We start from the raw sequence: 20624 nt of genomic DNA on the forward strand, positions 1-20624 counted from the left end.
AAGTCTTCCAGATCTCAACCTGGCCCTATGCATCTTCTGGCTCTCTGCCTCTCCAACACACCATCCGACCACCTCAGGACAGCCCTTCCCAATTACTCCTTCTCGGGATGACAGTGCTCAGAATGGCCTACCTACTTTCCGGCTCTCAGGCGACAGGCATCGGGAGGCCTACCCACCCTCCGGCTTTCGGGCAGCCTACCCACCTTCTCGCTCTCAGGGTGACAGCTTTTGGGACGACCTACAAGCCTCCCAGCTCACAGCGAGGCATGCCAGACCCAAGGACACACAAGACTTGTGCAGGTGATAAACCCAACAAGCAACAGCACAGAGTCAATTACCAACATACAGAGTCCCTTCTGATACAGAGTTCCTTCCCATAAAAAGTTCGCTTCAAAATGTCGAGTCCATTCCCAGGAACAGAGTCCACTCCAGTATACAAAGTGCATTGTCAGAAATAGAGTCCACTCCAAACTGCAGAGTCCATTGCCAAAAACAGAGTCCACAACCAAGGGCAGAATCCACTCCTGAAGAAAGCAAATACAGACCCCACAGCACACACATTGGCATTCATCACCATAGAGGCCTTGTTTATCCAGAGAGAACCGTGCACACTCACAGGAACACAGTACATTGTAAAGGTACGGTTAACTCACAGGAGCTTGGTCCACTCCCGAACTCCAGGATGCAGCAAGTGCTCACCTCCCAGCACACACACAGGTGTTCAGTCTTTACAGAGGCCTAATCCACCAACAAAAGGCCAGGCCTACCCACAGGAACAGCACATTTTCTCACAAGGGCTCAGTCCAAACATCAAAAAAGTGAAAACACATACAAAAAGCAAAGAAAACTCAAGAATGCAAGGGCTAAGCCCTGCCACAAAATTAACATAGTCCTTTCCTCAAAGTAAAACAGAAAAGAGTAACACACAGGCTGCAACCAGCCAGTGAAACAACAGTCCCCGAATGAGAACCGAAACACATTGACTGTGAACATCAGGTAATTTAGAAATCAGTCCTCTGTGAAAAGGAATACCAGTTAACAAACTGGCTAAATCATTCAGACAGTTCAGGAATCAGGTTCCCCCCACTCCCAAAACAAAAGGCAGAAACCAACAGCAGCAGTAGCACACTGACTGTGGCCCAGCCAGTACAGAGTCAGTCCCCTAAACTGAGGCGATTCTAAATCTCTTGGTTATTTTTTAAAATTTTAGTAAACAGTACAAAATACAGTTAACAATAAACAGAAAGCAGCAGTTCACAAAAACCCCACTATATACAGAGGAAAGGACAGCAAAGCCAAACCCCAAACCCCACCATTCAACCAGTTTTCAGGGAGATGAGGACAAACCTCAAATCCCACAGCCATCGGCCATCTGACTCCCAGTCTCCCCACGTACTGACCGGCCTGCCCTACACCGGCTTTCCTACAAGGACGCTATCAGCTGCATGGCCCTGCCTGCCCCACATTCTGATAGGCTTCTCCTGGCCCACTTTCCTACAGGCTGGTCATCGACCCTCCAGCCCCCAGCCAGCCTGCATACCAGCTGCCCCTCCCCAGTCAGCTTTCCTATGGGCACACTGTCAGCTGCCTCGTCCCAGCCACTTTGCATACTAACACCACCCCCTCCCCCTACACTGCCCGCTATCCCCCAGGCATGTTATTGACCCTCCAGCCCCCAGCCACCCCACATGCTGACTAGCCCACTCTGGGCCACACTCAAACACAATCAATTACAAAGCCCACATACAGTAACAGAATGCACAAAATCCTCACAATACAGTTTTCAGTACCAAGGCAGAGTCAGTCCAGAATGTAGCAAATGCTCACCTGCAAGCATACACAGTTGTTGAGTCTTCACAGAGGCCTGGCCCTTCCAGGGAGAACCAGGCCCACTCTCTGGAACACAGTATATTGTGAAGCTGCAGTTAACTCACAGGGGTTTGGTCCAGTCTTGAAGGCAGAGTCCACGCCACACACACAGGTGTTCAGTCTTCAGAGATTTAGTGCATCCGAAGGACCAGACCCACTCACAGGAACACAGTACATTGTAAAGTTGCAGTTAACTCACAGGGTTTGGCCCACTCCAAGATGCAGCAATTGCTCACCTCCCAGCATAAACATAGGTATTCAGTCTTTACAGAGGCCTAGTCACCCACAAAGGGCCAGCTCATCTGGAAAGATGTATTTTTTCACAGGGGCTCAGTCCAGACATCAAAAAAGTGAAAACACATTCAAAAGGAAGCCAGAGTGCAAGGGCTGAGCCCTGCCCCTAAATCTGCATAGTCCTCTTCTCAAAGTAAAAGAGAAAAGAGTAATACACAGGCTGTAAGCAGCCAGTGAAACAACAGTTCCCTAATGAGAACTGAGTTACACCTGTAACACACTGACTGTGTGGAACAGGCAGTTTAAAAATCAGACCTCACTAAAAAAAAGTTAACAAACTGACTGCATAATTCAGTTTAGGAATCAGGTTTCCTCCAAAAATGAAGCAGAAACCAACAGCAGCAGTAACACACCAACTGTGGCCCAGCCAGCACAGAGTCACTCCTGTAAACTGAGGAGATTCTCAATTTCCTGGTTATATGAATCAGCCTGGACTTTCCTGATTGTTCCAGGTAACAGTACATACTGACTGTTGCCCAGCCAGCACAGAGTCAGTCCCCTAGACTGAGGGGATTCCAAATTTCCTGGTTACATTGGTAGGCCAGGGCTTCCCTGTTTGTCCCAGGTTAACAACCCCAATCAAAAACCTTGTAGTTATTGAGATCTACCTGCTTCCAATCACTAGAACTTTCAAGCTTCTTGTTGGGAGATTGAAATGGTTGAAGTTGAGGGAAGAGCTCAGAAGTCATCAGACTAATGTCAGAAAAGCTTTGGTACGGCCACACTTGGAGTATTGTGTACTGTTCTGGTCACCGCATTATAAGAAGGATGTGGAAGCTTTGGAAAGGGTGCAGAGGAGATTTACTAGGATGTTGCCTAGTATGGAAGGAATGTCTTACGAGCAAAGGCTGAGGGCCTTGAGGCTGTTCTCGTTAGAGAGAAGAAGGTTGAGAGGTGATTTAATAGAGACATACAAGATAATCAGAGGGTTAGATAGGGTGGACAGGGAGAACCTTTTTCCAAGCATGGGAACAGCAAACATGAGGGGACACAACTTTAAAGTGAGGGGAGATAGGTATAAGAAAGATGTCAGAGGTAGTTTCTTTACTCAGAGAGTAGTAAGGGTATGGAATGCTTTGCCTGCAACTGTAGTAGATTCAACGAGCAGCAAAATCAACGTTTCGGGCAAAAGCCCTTCATCAGGAATAAAGGCAATGAGCCTGAAGCATGGAGAGATAAGCTAGAGGAGAGGGTCTCCTCTAGCTTATCTCTCCATGCTGCAGGCTCACTGCCTTTATTCCTGATGAAGGGCTTTTGCCCGAAACATTGATTTCGCTGCTCGTTGGATGCTGCCTGAACTGCTGTGCTCTTCCAGCACCACTAATCCAGTATTTGATTTTCAGCATCTGCAGTCATTGTTTTTACCTTACTGTAGTAGATTCGCCAAGTTTAAGTACATTTAAGTCGTCATTGGACAAGCATATGGACGTACATGGAATAGTGTAGGTGGGATGGGCTTCAGATTGGTATGACAGGGTGGCGCAACATCGAGGGTGAAGGGGCTGTACTGCGCTGTTATGTTCTATTTTCTATATGTTCTAAGTGATGGTATAAGCCCTTTAGGCACATGCTGTGTTGTTTCCAATGCAAACAGTCTAATTGCACTGTAAATAGTATCTGGTGTCCATAAATATTTTTGGCAAGTTGCTGAGAATTTTCTAATCGTAGAAAAGTCTTCCGATGCTACAATTTTCAATTTATATTTAAAATAAAGTTGAAAAAAAAGCCTTCACACTGTGTACATTAAGGAGTGACAAAAATTTGAAAGTGTAGGCAACAAAGTAAGTGCCAATGTGGATCCATAGTTCCAGTGATGATAAATTAGAGGACAATATATTGATAATCTATAAAATTCCAGTGATGAAATACAAGTGGTAAATTTTGCCATTTAGCATTCCCAACAAAGCTTTGCAAATTGGAGATGTTTAGTCTGTGGAGAATTTGAGTGTTTGATTTATGCCATTTCTGCTTAACAACATGCTGTAATCGCTCTCCTCTCTTCAGGGAGAGAAATTTTAACTAGGCACCCAATTATCGTACAGGGAAATGAATCAGAAACAGCACTTTCCATTTATATATCAACTTCAACATTATTAAACATCCCAAAGCTCTTTATAGAAGCACTATCAAATAAAATTTGACACCAAACCATATTAGAACAGGGGAGCAAACTCTTGATCAAAGAAAACAGCTTTAATGAGCATCCTAAAATAACAGAGATACAGAAAGGCAATTTAGCCAGGAAGCTACAGAACTTAGGGCCTAGGCAATTGAATGCCAATGAAAGAGCGATTAAAGTTGGTTCCATGCAAGGTTTCATTCTGTGTCATTGCAACATCCAAGTGACAAGTGGTCTGCCCCAAAGATGAAGCCTCCACCTTTGAGTGGCCTGTCAACATTTACTGACTAAGTTCACACATGGCTAAGACGACTTCATAAGTGAGGTACACGAATTATGCAGTACAAAACAGTACCTTTGTCCCATCCAGCTTGGACCACCAAAAATGTATTACTACCTAAACTAATCCAACTTGGCCGGAGTAGGCCCCTAACCTTGAATGTTATGACACTTCAAGTACTCATTCAAGTACTTTTTAAAGGTTGTGTGGTTGTCCATCTCAACTACCCTCCCAGAAAGTTCATTCTAGACTCACTACCAACCTCTGGTGAAAAACCTTTTTCTCAAGTGCCCTCTAAACCTCCTGCCTTTCATTTTAAATGTATGTCCTTTTGTTCTTGCCCATTCAGTGAAGGGGAATGGTTGCTTTCTATCCACCCTGTCTATGACCTTCATAATCTTTTATACACCTCTATCAGGTCCCTTCTCAACCTTCTCTGCTGCAAAGAAAACAACCCAAGCTTATCCAGCCTTTCTGCACAACTGAAATGCTCCATATCAGGCAACATCCTGGTGAATCTCCTCTGCACCCCCTCCAATGCAATCACATCCTTCCGATAGGTTGCTCGGTAACCATTGCATCCTGTCAGGAGTCGGAGGAGGTAGAGATGACGAAAAGAAGGCAAATAGCAAGCATAGCTGCATTGAAATAACAATAAGTTTGCTTTACAAAAGAAAAGAGAAGACTAAAATTGCATTTCTCTTCTCCTGACAGGTGTTATAGCGATTGTGATATTTGTCATCCTCTGCATTTTTGCTATAACGGGACGCTTGTTATATCAGAACAAAGGCACTTATCAAAATAATGAGCCGAAAAGAACGGAATACGCTGAGAACACTGATGCAGCACTGAAGAACCATACCAATTACCAGGATTCTGTAAGCGAAAGCAGGAAAGAGTATTTCATCTGACAGTGAGAGAGGCCCTCCTCATGGCTACACTTGCAACAGCAGATTAATAACAACACTACAACCTGGACTTGCTGTCTGTACTATGAGTTAGTTCCAGACTCTGCAAACTAAATGGCCAAAAGTTAGCACAAAATACACGGCATTTGACTAATGACTGGTTGGTATTTTTGTTTACCTGACAGAACAGGGATATAGCCTATTATTTCCTGCTAACAAAATGCCATCTCAGGGGAGCAGAATGAAGATTCCACAAAATTATGGTTACAAAAACAGCAGCTGTTAAAAAGAAATGTCTTGACACACCTCCTCAGAGTGATGTAAAACAATAATATTAACTTTTAAATGTAACTGGGTTCTTGGTTTATCTTCATAAGATTTATTTCTGTACCTTTTTTTTCTGGAGAGACCATTTTATTTGTCCATTAAGCAGGTGAAGTGGTAACAAGGTTATCAATCTGGTTAAGTGCAGATTTATGATGAGACCTACATTCTTTCTAAGCAATTTATTTATTATTGGTAACTTGGTGGTCAAACAGTCTATTAGATGAATCTAAGCACATATGGACATTCATACTCACTATATACAGTGCTATCTTAAAAAAAAGCTCCCAGCAGATTCCCTTTAAAACTGAAAACTTTTATTGCCATAGCTAATAAATCATAATTGACCATATTGCAATCAATTATGATTGGATTTGAAGCCAAGCTGGTTAAGCTGAATTTTTTTAGTTTGTTAAATCCCTGCTGTGCCCCAATGTACTTGCAGCTCCTGAGTTTTGCCATCGTGAGGCGTCATCCTCCCACTGTCACATGGCACCATTGTGTGAACCGATGAGTTGGTATTGTGACACTCCTTCTGGTAGGCAGGATTAAACATTGCAGTAAGTAATGGTTCATTACAACAACCATGGTCTAAGTCTCTGAACAAAAACAATTGCAGCTGAAATGACAACAATGTCTCTCAATAAAACTCGGGTTATCTTTGCAGCAGATTGCAGTGAACTGCCTGCCAAAGCTCCTGGGTATAACATTAGTTTCAGCCAACTTGAGAGGTGCTGATTCCAGATGTGATTGATGAAAGAGTTACCCAATTGTCCTCCTTTTATTATCGTGTTGGTGGGACTGGAGGGTCTGAGCTATAGGGAGACGCTGAATAGGCTAGGGCTGTTTTCCCTCAAGCGTCAGAGGCTGAGGGGTGATCTTATAGAGGTTTATAAAAATGAGGGGCATGGATAAGGTGAACAACTAAGATCTTTTTCTTTAGGTGGGCAAGTTCAAAACTAGAGGACGTAGTTTTAAGGTTGAGTCGGGCAAGATTTATATAGGACCTGAGGGGTAAATTTTTCATGCTGACAGTGGTGTGTGTATGGAACAAGCTGAAAGAGGAAATGGTGGAGGCAAGTACAATAACAACATTTAAAAGGCATCTGGATGGATACTTGATTGGGAAAGATTTAGACAGATATGGGCAAAATGCAGGCAAATTGAGTTAGATCAGATTGAGATGTCTGGTCAGTGCGAATAGGTTGGTCCAAAGGGTCTGTTTCCATGCTGTATAACACTGTTTGCGAAGTACTTTCTCTAGGCCCAGGTAAGTGAGGTGTGTTTCATTGGAGAATAACAGATTGTGCGCTCTCTATCAATAAATGTGATTCCAGTTGTATGGTCTTTCTGATAGTTTGATTGAGACATTTATCGATGTTAATAGTTTTGAGGTACCTGATGGACCAACTAACAGTTCGTTGAAAATGTTTATTACCTATTACTTCCCAAAATTTAAACTTTACTCCCAGGAGAACCTTTGCAGAAAATTGGATTGCATTTTAACAAATGGAAATGTGAAAACTGAGAACAAGGGGATGCTCTTAAATGGTCCTGAGGGAGGACGTCTCTGGAACATTCAAACATTCAGATTCAAACCTTGCAAAAGACAATTAAAAATGCATGTGTTATTGTGGTTAAACTATGCATTTGATTTATAATGATTCTATACCACGAGCTACAGTGACCTGTGATCCACGAGGACATGTCTGGTTTTTGGGAAAGCTCAAATCATTGATAGAATGCTGTGAGGTAGGAGAATGAAAGTTAAAGAAAACTAACAGATAGGTGGAGACACTGAGCTGGCCTAAAATGAAAGAGAGCGATGGTGGCACAATAGTTAGCACTGCTGTCTCATAGCACCAGAGAACCGAGTTCAATTCCAGTCTCTGGTGACTCTGTGTGTGGAGTTTGCACATTCTCCCTGTGTCTATGTGAGTTTCCTCTGGGTGCATCAGTTTCCTCCCACAATCCAAGGGTGCACAGGGTAGGTGGATTGACCATGCTAAATTGCCCATAGTGTCCAGGAACTTGCAGGTTAGGTGGATTAGCCACGGGAAATGCAGGCTTATGGAGGTGGGGCAGGGGGGGTCTGGGTTGGTTTCTCTTCGGAATGTCAGTGTGGACATGATGGGCCGAATGGCCTGCTTCCATGCTGTCAGAAGTCTATGATTCTAACTGGAGGCAAAGAAAATCAGATGGAAGAGAGACCAGAAAGAGCGTGCATAGAAAGCAGACGTGGAAACAGTGGATTTTCTAAATTGTTTCAGGTAGGTGGCCATTAAAGTCCCATATCGTCTTCACAAGCATTCAACGTGGAAGCAAGAGGACATCATTGAGTTGCTTGAATATTGCTCCTCTATTCATTACATCATGGCTGTTCTCTATATCAATACACCTTGGTTCCATATCTCAGAATATTCTCACCTGACAAAATCTTGTTCACTTGAGTTCTGATCAATATTGGGAAATGACTAGTAAACCCACAGTTAACAGAGTGTAACAACAACATCAAACATTTTGTATTCTTCTAGTGCCTCTAATGTCGTACATTGTCCCAAGGCACCTCACAGCAGTGTTTGACAAACAAAAGTTGGCATCCAGCTGTACAGCAAGATATTGGGGCAGTGAAGTGCATTTTGAAGTTGCCATATGCTCCGCAGCTCCATATCTTCCTTTCCAGAACTTCAGCCCTTGGCAGCTGAAATCCCTCAGGCAGTAGTCTCTCCTCAACTCGCTTACAGGATGTGGTCATTGCTGACAAGGGTAACATTTATCACTCACACCTTATTCCCCTTCCAAAGGTTGTGGCAAGCTGGCTGCTTACACTATCACGGTCTGCACCATAATTATATTTCCATAGCGCCTGCAGCAAGTCATGGGTCTTTGACTCAACGATACTGAAGGAACTCAAAGCGAGTATAATGCATGTCAAATCCAGGATGACGTGGAACTCAGAAAACATTGAGCTGAGGTGATGGTGTTCCCACACAATTACTGCTCTTGATCTTCGAGGAGGGAGAGGTTGTAACTTTGGAAGATGCTGCTGAAGAGTCCTTGGTGAGTTTGCTGAGTTGGAAGAGATACACACTGCTGCCACAATGGACTGGTGGAGGAAGTGATTGTACATGAGTTTTACCAAATAGATTGTTTTGTTCAAGATGGTATTGAGCTTCTTGAGCTATACTAAGCTCTGTAAATGGAGACTATAATTTGGAGATTCAGGTGATGTATCACTCACCTCAGAATATGCAATCTCTGGCCTGCTCATGCAGTCACAGTGTTTGTAGTGGCACGTCCATGGAACAAACTTCTCAACGATGATATCTGGATTGTTGATGCTGGGGAATTCTGTAAAGGTAATGCCATTGAAAGATAATGCATAAACGATCGAGTTCTTTCTTTATTGTAGATGGTCATGACTCTTTTGTGGTGTGAGTACCACTGGTGAAACAATTAAAATTGGGAGGTGCCTAAGAGGCCAGAACAGGAGGATTACAAATATTTCAGAAGAGGTTTACCAGGATGCTGCCTGGATTAGAGGGTATAAACTATGAGGAGAGGCTAGAAAAACTAGGATTGTGGGCGGCACGGTGGCACAGTGGTTAGCACTACTGCCTCACAGCACCAGAGACCTGGGTTCGATTCCTGCCTCAGGCAACTGACTGTATGGAGTTTGCACGTTCTCCCCATGTCTGCGTGGGTTTCCTCCGGGTGCTCCGGTTTCCTCTCACAGTCCAAAGATGTACAGCTCAGGTGAATTGGCCATGTTAGGTAAGGGGTAAACGTAGGGTTATGGGTGGGTTGCGGGTCAGTGTGGACTTGTTGGGCCGAAGGGCCTGTTTCCACACTGTAATGTAATCTAATCTGATGATTGTTTTCTCTGGAGCGGCAGAGGCTGACGGGAGACTTGATAGAAGCATAGTGTCCAAATCGTTTTCCCAGATTTGAAATTTCTAATTCTAGGTATTAAGGTGAGAGGGGATAACTTCAAAAGAGATATAAAGGGCAAGTTTTTTTTCACAGAGGTTGGTAGGAGTCTGGAATGTACTGCCAAGTGCAATGGTGGAGGTGGATACAATAGGAGCATTTCAGGCACTTTTAGATAAGCACATGAATGTGGAAGGAATGGAGAGATATGGATGAAGGGCAGGCAGAAGGGATTAGTTTAATTTGGCATCATGTTTGGTGCAACATGATAGGCTGAAGGGCCCCCTTCCTGTGCTGTGTTATGTTCTATGTTCAAGTTGAAGGGCCTGAAGAGATGGAAATATGCTGGAATTTGAAAATAATGATGTGAATTATAAAATTGAGGCATCCCCTGAACAGGGACCAGTGTATGCAAGAAAGCAAAGGAGGTTGTGTGAATGAGATTTTTGTGAGTTAGGATTCAGTTAACCAACACTGAAAGCTAACATTGTGTCTATGCTGGCTGTTTGAAAGAACTGTCCCTTCGTCTTTTTCTGGAGCATTCCAATTTTTATCTTTCTCAAATATTCTTTTTGATTTTCCCTTTCAAATAGATGACCCTTTAGATTCTGAATAATATTAGAAATATTCTAATCAAGGGAGACAATAAACCAAACAGCATGAAAAACAGAAAGTGTGGAGAAACTCAATAGGTCTGACAGAATTTGTAGAGAAAAAACAGTCAACATTTCAAGTGCAGTGACCCTATTTCAGAAGCCATCGCTTGTTTTCACTGGACTTTAAGCATTAACTCTATTTTCTCTCCAAAGATGCTGCCAGACCTATTAAGTTTCTCCAGCAATTTCTGTTTTTGTGTGTTTTATATCTCATTGTTTTATTTCAGCAAGCAACATTAGTCCTCAATCTCAAACTCCTACAGCAAGAATTTGTAGCTTTTTTGGGTGCTGTAGCCCCTTTTATTACCATTGTCCAGACCTCACACTAAGGGGAATGGGCTAGAGACTCTGCTGTTTAGTTTAATTCCCCCACATCACCCCTACTGATTCCCATCCAGACTTAAAATTGGATTTGAAAACAGTCAGAAATTGACTCTACCAAATACTTCCAAAACTGGAAGGGATAGCAGTAAATGAATGTCATGTGGCCTAATGGTATGATCACTAGACTATTACTTGAGAAGGGACCTGGGTTCAAATTCCACCATGGTTAAAAAGAAATCTTGAATTAAGAATCTACTGGTCATCATAAAACTATTGTCAGGAAAAATACCCATCTGCCTCACTAATGACTCAGTTCAAGCAGGGAAATCTGGTGTAGCCTACGTGTGGCTCCAGACCCACAGCATTACAGCTGATACAAGGCATTGGTGAGACCACATCTTGAGTATTGTGCGCAATTCTGGTCCCCTTATTTGAGGAAAGATGTGGCATTGGAGGCAGTTCAGAGGAGGTTCACTAGATGGATCTCAGAGTCGAGGGGTGGGTCACATAAAGAGAAATTGAACAGTTTAGGCCTAAACTCTTTGAGGGGAGATCAAATTGAGGTATTCAAGATGATAAAAGGTGTGTATTAAATAAATGTGGAGCAAATGCTTCCTCTTGTGGGGCATCCTCAGATGAGAGAGTGTAACTTTAGGATACGGGGTAGCAAATTTAAAGCAGAGTTGAGGAAAAACTGCTTCTCTCAAAGGATTGTGAATCTGTGGAATTCACTCCCCCAAAGTGCGTGGATGCTGGGACATTGAGTAAATTTAAAGAGGAGTTAGACAGATTTTTAATTGGTAATGGGTTGAAGGAATATGGCGAGAAGGCAGGAGAATGGGAGCAAATCAGCCATGATCGAATGGCAGAGCAGTCTCAATGGGCCAAATGGCCTAATTCTGCTCCTATATTTTATGAATTTATAGCTCACAACTGCCCTCTAAAATGTAGAAGAAAGTCAGGACTGTAGATTCTGGAGATCAGAGTCAAAATGTATGGTGCTGAAAAAACACAACCAGTCAGGCGGCATCCAAGGATCAGGACAGTCGACATTTTGAGCATAAGCTCTTCATTGGGAATGCCCTCTGAAATGGCCCAGCAATCCACCCAGCTTATAGGCGGGCAATAAACGCTGGCCAACCATTTTAAAAAATTGTCCTTTCAGAAGAACTCCTTCAGAAATGAGAAAATAACCTTTTTTTCCTATCGATGGAATAAAATGTAGAATTTTAAAAGGCAGAACAACACAGAAGAGATTTTGGATTTTAAAAGGGAGGCAATCTCCTTGTGGATAGTTTGTAATTAAAAATGTCTCTGACAATTTTGTTTTTATTGAGATATTTAATAAACTGATCCAATCCAAAACCATCAACAAATATTAACTTGAGAAGTCTGATGGAAAAAATCATTGTGTTGGTTGGCCTGTATTATTGGGCATTTAGCAACAGATATCTCATACTGATTTCCTATTGGATTAAAGGAATGAAATTTGTGACAGTATGAATTATTCATGCTTTCTAACTGCATAAATCATAACTCAGTGCATGGCACATGATGTGTAGGTGCTGGTGTTGGACTGGGGTAGACACGCTCAGAAGTCATACGACACCAGATAAAAGTCCAGATGGTTTATTTGAAATCACAAGCTTTCGGAGCACTGCTCCTTTGTTGGGTGAAGCGAAGGATAGCACACAGGTACAGAATTTTATAGGCAGAGAGATCAATGTGCAGAGAAATCAAAACATCGTAGAAATGGTGTGAGTGAAATGTCAAATAATAAGCCTCTGCAGGTGATCACAAAAGTGTCAGACAGTGTGAGTAAAGTGTCAACAGCTGACTAGTAAGTGAATGGGATGACCTACAATCCAATGAATTGAGGCCGAGAGATAATTACAAAAAAAATTAAAAATAAGGTGGTGCTGGAGACAAACCTAATGACGGGAATGACATGATAGGTATAAGGGTCACACGCCGAGGGTATATCCAAGGTAACAAGTAATTCAAAACTGTACAAACTAATTAAGGTAGGACGATCATAGCAAGTTATCAAGGTGATGGTGGTCAAACATGACAGGAAGGAAGATTTTAAGACACGGAATAGCATGGTGAGGTTACATGTAGCACGACATGAATCCCAAGATCACGGTTGAGGCTGTCTTCATGGGTATGGCGCTTGACTATCAGTTTCTGCTCAGCGATTCTGCATTGTCGTGTATCTTGAAAGCCACCTTGGAGGACATTTTCCTGAATGTATGGCACAAATCGTGTTACAGATTAAGCATAAGTGTATTTAGCTCAAACTTATAATACATGTGTTGGAAGTCAGGATCAAGCTGTTAAGTAAACACTTTGTACTTTTCCTATAATTTCAGGCATCCTATGTCTGCGATAGCCACGGAAGCTTTACAGAGCTAAGCACAAATTTGCAGCTCTTTCAGGAGTCTAATTTCACTCACTGCCAAAGTTTCTGAAGCATATTTTATTACCTTTTTCATAATTTTCTGTTAAAAGCAAAATCAAAACACTTATAAGTAATTATGCTATTATATTTAAATATATATATACTTAGGATTGTGTTTAAAGTCTTATTGTATTAAGAATTTCAGATGATCCATATAAATTGAGCCTTGAGCCTGTTATCTAGGCTATGCTGTACTGAGAAAGTGTTGCATTGTTGGAAGTACCATTCTTCAGATGAGATATGAAACTGATACACAGTTTTCCTGTTCATGCAAATGCTAATAATCCCAAGATATTGCTTGAAGAACACTGGAGACTTCCCGGTTGCCAAACACCACTTCTCCCTCAAGCAGCATCACCAAGATCATTGTATGGTGTTAGCTGTGGCTCAATGGGTAATGGTCTCATTTTTAAGTCTGGAAGGTTGTGGGGTTCAAGCCCCACTGCAGTTATCCTAGCTGACATGCCAATACAACATTGGAGCTGTTGGTGACAAGATGGAAGAACTCAGTATTGCATGATGATGTGCAAATCACATGTCACTATTAAAAGAAGAACAGCAAACAGAGGTCTTTATGTCCCATGTTTATTCTTAAACCAACAACTAAACTAGTTTGTATGGACATGATCTCATTGATTATAAGTCATTGGTGTGTGCAAAATTGACTGCACTGACTACACTTTAAGAGGACATCATTAACTGTGATGTGCTTTTGGACATTCTGAGGTCTTAAAAGGTGGCACATAAACAGATCTGTACTTACTTCCTAACTGATTAATCATATTGCTGTTGTGGGATTTTACTGTGTGAAATAAGGCTGCAGTTTTTGTCGATATAACAATAGTTGGTGCACACCAAGTAACTCATTGTGTACCAAATACTTTGAGTTGTTTCTTAAGAAATGTGATAAGTTGATGCTTAAATGAGATTCCACAATAGATTCCATCCAATGACACGGTCTGAATCTCTTGACATGAGGCAACTAACCCATCACTTCCTGCTGCTTTTTCCCCTGATATTTTTTAGGAGACTTTAACATAAATGAACATAGTTTTGCAGCTGACAAGTGTTCATAAGTGTTGTCGAGTCACAGAGATGTACTGCATGGAAACAGACCCTTTGGTCCAACTCGTCCATCCCGACCAGATATTCTAACCTAATCTATCCCATTTAGAGTCATAGAGTCATAGAAATGTACAGCACGGAAACAGACCCTTTGGTCCAAGCTGTCCATGCCGACCAGCTATCCCATCCCAAACTAGTCCCACCTGCCAGCACCCGGCCCATATCCCTCCAAACCCTTCCTATTCTTATACCCATCCAAATGCCCATTAAATGTTGCAATTGTACCAGCCTCCACCACTTCCTCTGGTAGCTCATTCCGTACACGCACCACCCTCTGTGTGAAAAAGTTGCCCCTTAGGTCTCTTTTATATCTTTCCCCTCTCAACCTAAACCTATGCCCTCTAGTTCTGGACTCCCCCACCCCAGGGAAAATGCCTTGTCTATTAAACCAACCCATGCCCCTCATGATTTTATAAACCTCTACAGGTCACCCCTCAGTCTCCGACCCTCCAGGGAAAACAGCCCCAGCCTATTCAACTTCTCCCTATAGCTCAATTCCTCCAACCCTGGAACCATCCTTGTAAATCTTTTCTGAACCCTTTCAAGTTTCACAACATCCATCTGATAGGAAGGAGACCAGAATTGCATGCAATATTCCAAAAGTGGCCAAAACAATATCCTGTACAACCTCAACATGACCTCCCAACTCCTGTACGCAATACTCTGGCCAATAAAGTAAAGCATACCAAATGCCTTCTTCACTATCTTATCTACCCATGACTGTATTTTCATGGAACTATGAGCCTGCACTCCAAGGTCTGTTTGTCCAGAAACATTCCCCAGAACCTTACTATTACATGTATAAGTCCTGCTCTGATTTGCTTTCCGAAAATGCAGCACCTCGCATTTATCTAAATTAAACTCCATCTGCCACTCCTCAGCCCTTTGGCCCATCTGATCAAGATTTGTTGTGCTGTGATTAACCTTCTTCGCTATCCACTACAACTCCAATTTTGGTATCATCTGCAAACTTACTAACTATACCTCCTATGTTCACATTCAAATCATTCATATAAATGACAATAAACAGCAGACTCAGCACCGATCCGTGTGGTACACCACTAGTCACAGGTCTCCAATCTGAACAGTAGCCCTCCACCTCCAGTTCTTTCAAACCGCTGTTGCATTTCCGATGGGGGAGTTTCCCGACACACCCATTGGCCGCACCAGGATAAGACTCTGCACAGTTTCACGCCACACTGCGCACATACAAGGCACCGCAAAGACCAGTCACTGAGGGCAGGCAGGTGGGTATTGTGGTGATGGGGAGTGTACGCGTGGTCTGGGTCATTTTCCTCTGGCAAGGAATGGACTGAAAAGAAAAAATAATAATAATAAGCACCTCATAAGTCTGCTTAATTTGAAGAGGTGCACCACTAGGGTGAAAGAGATGAAGAACACATCTGGCTGCGTCAATGACTGTTAAAATGAATGTGACTTGCAGGACACATTGTGATGATCAACACTTTGAACGTACTTTTATCGGTTGGGGGTATGCCCGTTCCACTCCGTCTCTTGAGCCTGCCTGTTTGTGGGTGGCCAGCTGGAATGCTCATGGGATTAGAGACCCTGGTTCTGACCACCAGCCAGGAGCCTACCTGAGAGAGCAGTAGGCTATTTCTGAGACAATGGGACTGAATTCACAGTCTGCCCAGCCCACCCCAAACACCTGATAGTCTTTCACAAAAAAGTGTGCCTGGTCCAACAACAGCACCACAAGTGTTTTTTAGAGCAAGTTTTATTGCGCTGACCAATAACTGTCAAGTTGTATATTTAACTGTTCTGCAGTGTTCTGACATTGAAGCTAATGACACAGGCTGGTTTCCTGATGCAGCACTAGCCCTCTTAGCTCATCACACATGATGCCTACTCAATCCAAAAAATGTTGTACTCACAAGAGGGAAACAGGTTCTAGTTTTTCACCTGAATGCAAAAGTCGACTATGCATTCATAATATATTGGTGCACACCTTTTTGGGACCATATCTTCAGGTTTTTATTCCTACCTGTGATTCAGCCTTGGTCTCCATGTTACCAGTTCTACTTAGAATGGAAGAAGATAGTGAGGACTGCAGATGCTGGAAAGTCAGAGTAGATACAAGTATGGCACTGGAGAAAGCACAGTAGGTCAGGCAACATCTGAGGAGCAAGAGAGCTGCTGTTTCAAGTCTGATGAAGAGTCCTGCCGAAACATCGATTCTCCTGCTCCTCAGATACTACCTGACCTGCTGTATCTTGTCCAGCACCACACTCTATCTACTCTACTTAGAATACAGAAAGTTAAGGCCAGTCTTTATCTTTCATTGTGGGTGGTAATGTCTTGGAACCTTGTGTTTTATCTTTCTTAATTTAGGTGTTTATCATTCTCTTGCCATCGCTCTTACTAACTTGACTGCTTGTTCACGGAAACAAAACTATAATTGCCCTTTGCTCTCTTACTGCTTTAACAATAAGAAACAAAATGAAGGGAATCGATGCTGGGTTACCTTGAACCATCTCAATAAAAAACTATAACAAGAAGTCAACAGTATTTCAAAATCATAGCCAAAACAGTCTTATCTTTGTTTGAAGCAAGCAGTGTCACATTGCCAAATGAGTGTTGAGTGCAGGGGTACAACAGGAAATGATAAAGAGAAGGGCATCACGCACAGGAGAGTCGACGTGTCGGGCAGGGCACTTCATCAGTCCTGAAACATTGACTCTCTTGCTCCTCAGATCTTGCTTGACCGACTGTACTTTCTCCAGCGCCACACTTTATTTACTCTGATTTTCCAGCATCTGCAGTCCTCACTACTTCCCTGTGAAATGTGGATCCCTGAATACTTAATTTTCTTTCCACACAAATTGTACAAGGATACATTCCCATTAAGGGTGTAACTTAATAGATAGAATTTTTCAGCACCAGAATTGGCCACTCAGCCCAACTGTTCTGGACTAGCATTTATGCTTCACATTTATTGGCATGTTTGACCATGACGAAATCCTACTTTGGATTCTTCCATTACTGGGGGCACCTAGACAATTGGACCCAGCCTATCCGATATTTCCTGATAGTATTGATGTCTCAGCTGTCATAAACAATACATTAAAGAAGCCAGGAATTATTCCTTGTGAATAAAGTAACTTTGAGGCATCTTAATTAAGAATTTCAGGATAACAAAGGCATTGTAAATATTGAATAGGCAGAGTATAGTGCTGGAAAAAGCACAGCAGGTCAGGCAGCATCTGACGGGCAGGAGAGTTAATGTTTCAGGCATGACCCTTCATCAGGACTGAATTGAATCAGGCAAATTATTCATGGTATCGAAGACTTCAAAGGCTGTGGATGCTCATTTACTGAGTATATTCAAGACTGAGGTTGATAGACCTTTGGATGTAATAGAACTAAGGCATAAGCTGGAAAAGTGGAATTAATGAAAAAAAAGATCATTCATGATCTTACTGAATGACATAGAATGTTCCAGAGATTGCATGGCCTACTCCGATCTCACTTCTTATGTTCTTAAACCAGGGTTAACAACTTAAAAATGAAAAGCATGAAAAGCAGTTAGCTACTTTAACAATAATTAATAGAGTTCTGGAATGAATAACCAAGAAAGGTCATTAAAGAATCACACTGAATTCATTTGACAAAACCGTATCACATCTGGAGAGAGAAAAATGGAATAGTAATATTATGGGAAGGAGTGTACTTGGGTTTTGTCAATCAAACATAGTGGCCTTGTATACTCTCTACCTTTATCATTTTGAAATATTCCTGTATTTTCATGAGGATTCTTTCCCCTTGTTACACTTTAAGACTTTCAGTATCTAAATCCTACCTTCTGTGAACCTCATCCAGAGATTCTCTCAGTCTACTTTGTACAGTGGGAGCTTTTCAGATGAGGCAACTGTGGCACTGTCTTCCCCCTCAATTGTCACAGACAGACAGTGGCACTTGTATTTGACGTTCCTATTGACGTGGCTGAGGGAATTTTGCTGGACTTGGTCTTACGATTTACCAAATGAATTCCAGCAAGCCTCTGTGTCAGCTGTTTCACAGCTCTGAGACATTTTAAATGCAATTATGGCAGTCAAGTTTTTTTTTAGCATAATTCCATAAGCAGGATTCAAGAAAAGGAACTGGTTTTACAAAGGTGATAATTGACTCCATCTCCTGCTATCTATTCTCTTGTTTCCTTCTTCAGCTTTCCTTTGGCTTTGCATTCTTCCTGTGATGAAAGATGGCAGTTAACTGAATGGTAAAAGTGAGCTTATGCAAAAAGCCTGTGGCCATGATAATAAACTTGAGGTGGTATTTACAACACAATCTTCGCTTTACAGAAAAAGACCGTCAGTTCGACACTGCTCCAAAACCCTTTTGGCTATATTCAGTCAGCTCTACTATTACTCCCGTTATGGTTCAGTCCATTGTCTCCTATGTTTTGTAACTTAACCAATGTTTTGACACATTACAAGCCCCTCAATGAATACAAGTAGCAACCATAAGTGAAACACAGGTTTGCTTAATGCTTTTCGGAAAAGCTGGAGGCATTTTTAACAAGCAAAGTACTGTAGTTAAAAACAAACATATGGTCTTTGTATAAATACATATATATATATAATTTATAATACAAGCTGTAGATTTTTAAAAGGCAATGGAATGACAGAGCTGATTTTTCGATTCATGTATTGCACACTGACTGATGCTGTGTAGAAAAGACCTGGATTTGTTTAATTCGTGTTTGTCCTGTTTGAACCGATTAATTGTTTTCTATATTTGTGTTTAGAATAAATATGATCAAATACTTGCTTGCCTTCTTTTCAGACGTTCTTTGAATTGTTAATGTAGGACAATGTGAGTGAAATTTGCTGAAAAAAATGACAAGTTGCTGGAAGAGCTAAATTTGAAATATTTTGACTCTTATGAGTAAAATTGAAGTTGTGTGAACGAGGTGCTCAATCATTTTGTTTGAACAAATGTGATTTTTTTTCTCCAATAATAATTTGTATGCAGCTGTCAATCACTGGCAGCCTTGAGGAACAAAATAAGCACATTACAAGCTTTCAAATTCTTTCTCTTTTTTTTCCCCTTTTCTTCTAGACTTACAAAGCATGATGCCACCTTTGAACCGATGTCCAAGGACATGCACTTTCTAACAGGAAGGCTGTGGCATTATAGTCATGTCATTGAACTAGTAATTCCCAAATCCCAGGCAAATATTCATGGGACATGGGTTTGGATCCTATCATGAGGTAGTAAAACTTGAATTCCATTAAATTAGAACATGAAGTAACGAAGAACATGAAACTACAGTCAATTGTTGTTAAAATCCCCTTCAGTTCATTTATGTCTGTGTCATAAATGTGTACAGCATGGAAACAGACCCTTGGGTTCAACTCGTCCATGCTGGTCTGATATCCTAAATTATCTAGTCCCATTTAGCCCATATCACTCAAAACCCATCCTATTCATGTATTCATCCAGATGCCTTTTAATTGTACCAACCTCTGCCTCTACCTGTGCCAGTTCATTCCATACATGCTCCACCTCTACATGAAAAAGTTCCCCATTAGGTCCCTTCTATATCTTAACCCTCTCCCCTTTAACCTATGACCTCTGGTTTTGTACTCCCCATCCCTGGGGAAAAGGCCTTGGCTATTCACCCTATCTAAATCCATCATGATTTTGCAAACCTCTATAAGGTCATCCCTCAGCTTCTGACAGTCCAGGGAAAATAGCCCCAGCCTATTCAGCTTCTCCCTATAGCACAAAGCCTCCGATCCCAGGAACCTCCTTGTAAATCTTTTATGCACCCTTTCAAGGTTCTTAGGGAGACCAGGGAATGCAGTATTCCTGAAGTGACCTAACCAGTGTCCTGTGAAGCCACAACATAACATTCTAACTCCTATACTTGATGCACTGACCAGTAAAGGCAAGTGTATCAAATGCCCTGTTCACTCATCTATTATTCAGGTGGTAAAATTTGAATTCAATTTTGTTTTTAAAAATTGGAGTAATGGAGAGCTCATAACAATTGTCAATTGTTGTTAAAATCCTCTTTGGCTCATTTATGTCCTTTGGATATACTGTCACCCTTACCTGGTCAGTGTTAGATATGACTTCAGACACACAGTAATGCTGTTGACTCTTAATTGCCCTCTGGAGCAGTAATAAATGTGAACCTAGCTACCAACATCCACACCCCATGAACAAAACTTACAAAAAGCTTATCGCTAGGAAATTGATCCTTTGGAAATGATTTTCGCACTATCCCTGGACTAGAATAGATTAATTCCCTACAGCATGGAAACAGGCCATTTGGCCCAACAAGCCCACACCGACCCTCTGAAGG

General features: G+C 41.9%; 1 protein-coding gene across 2 annotated transcripts in view; it reads left to right on the forward strand.

Annotated features, from left to right (window-relative positions):
- Positions 1 to 19076, forward strand: part of LOC140482416 (contactin-associated protein-like 5) — a 1296746-nt gene extending 1277670 nt beyond the window's left edge. For both annotated transcript variants that reach the window (XM_072579899.1, XM_072579898.1), the window contains exon 24: positions 5277 to 19076. In XM_072579899.1, coding sequence (XP_072436000.1) covers positions 5277 to 5473 — 197 coding nt within the window. In that variant the 3' untranslated portion in view covers positions 5474 to 19076. The remainder of the gene's footprint in view (positions 1 to 5276) is intronic.
- Positions 19077 to 20624: the final 1548 nt, after the last annotated feature.

Source organism: Chiloscyllium punctatum, chromosome 10, assembly GCF_047496795.1.
Source record: "Chiloscyllium punctatum isolate Juve2018m chromosome 10, sChiPun1.3, whole genome shotgun sequence".
NCBI lineage: Eukaryota > Metazoa > Chordata > Chondrichthyes > Orectolobiformes > Hemiscylliidae > Chiloscyllium > Chiloscyllium punctatum.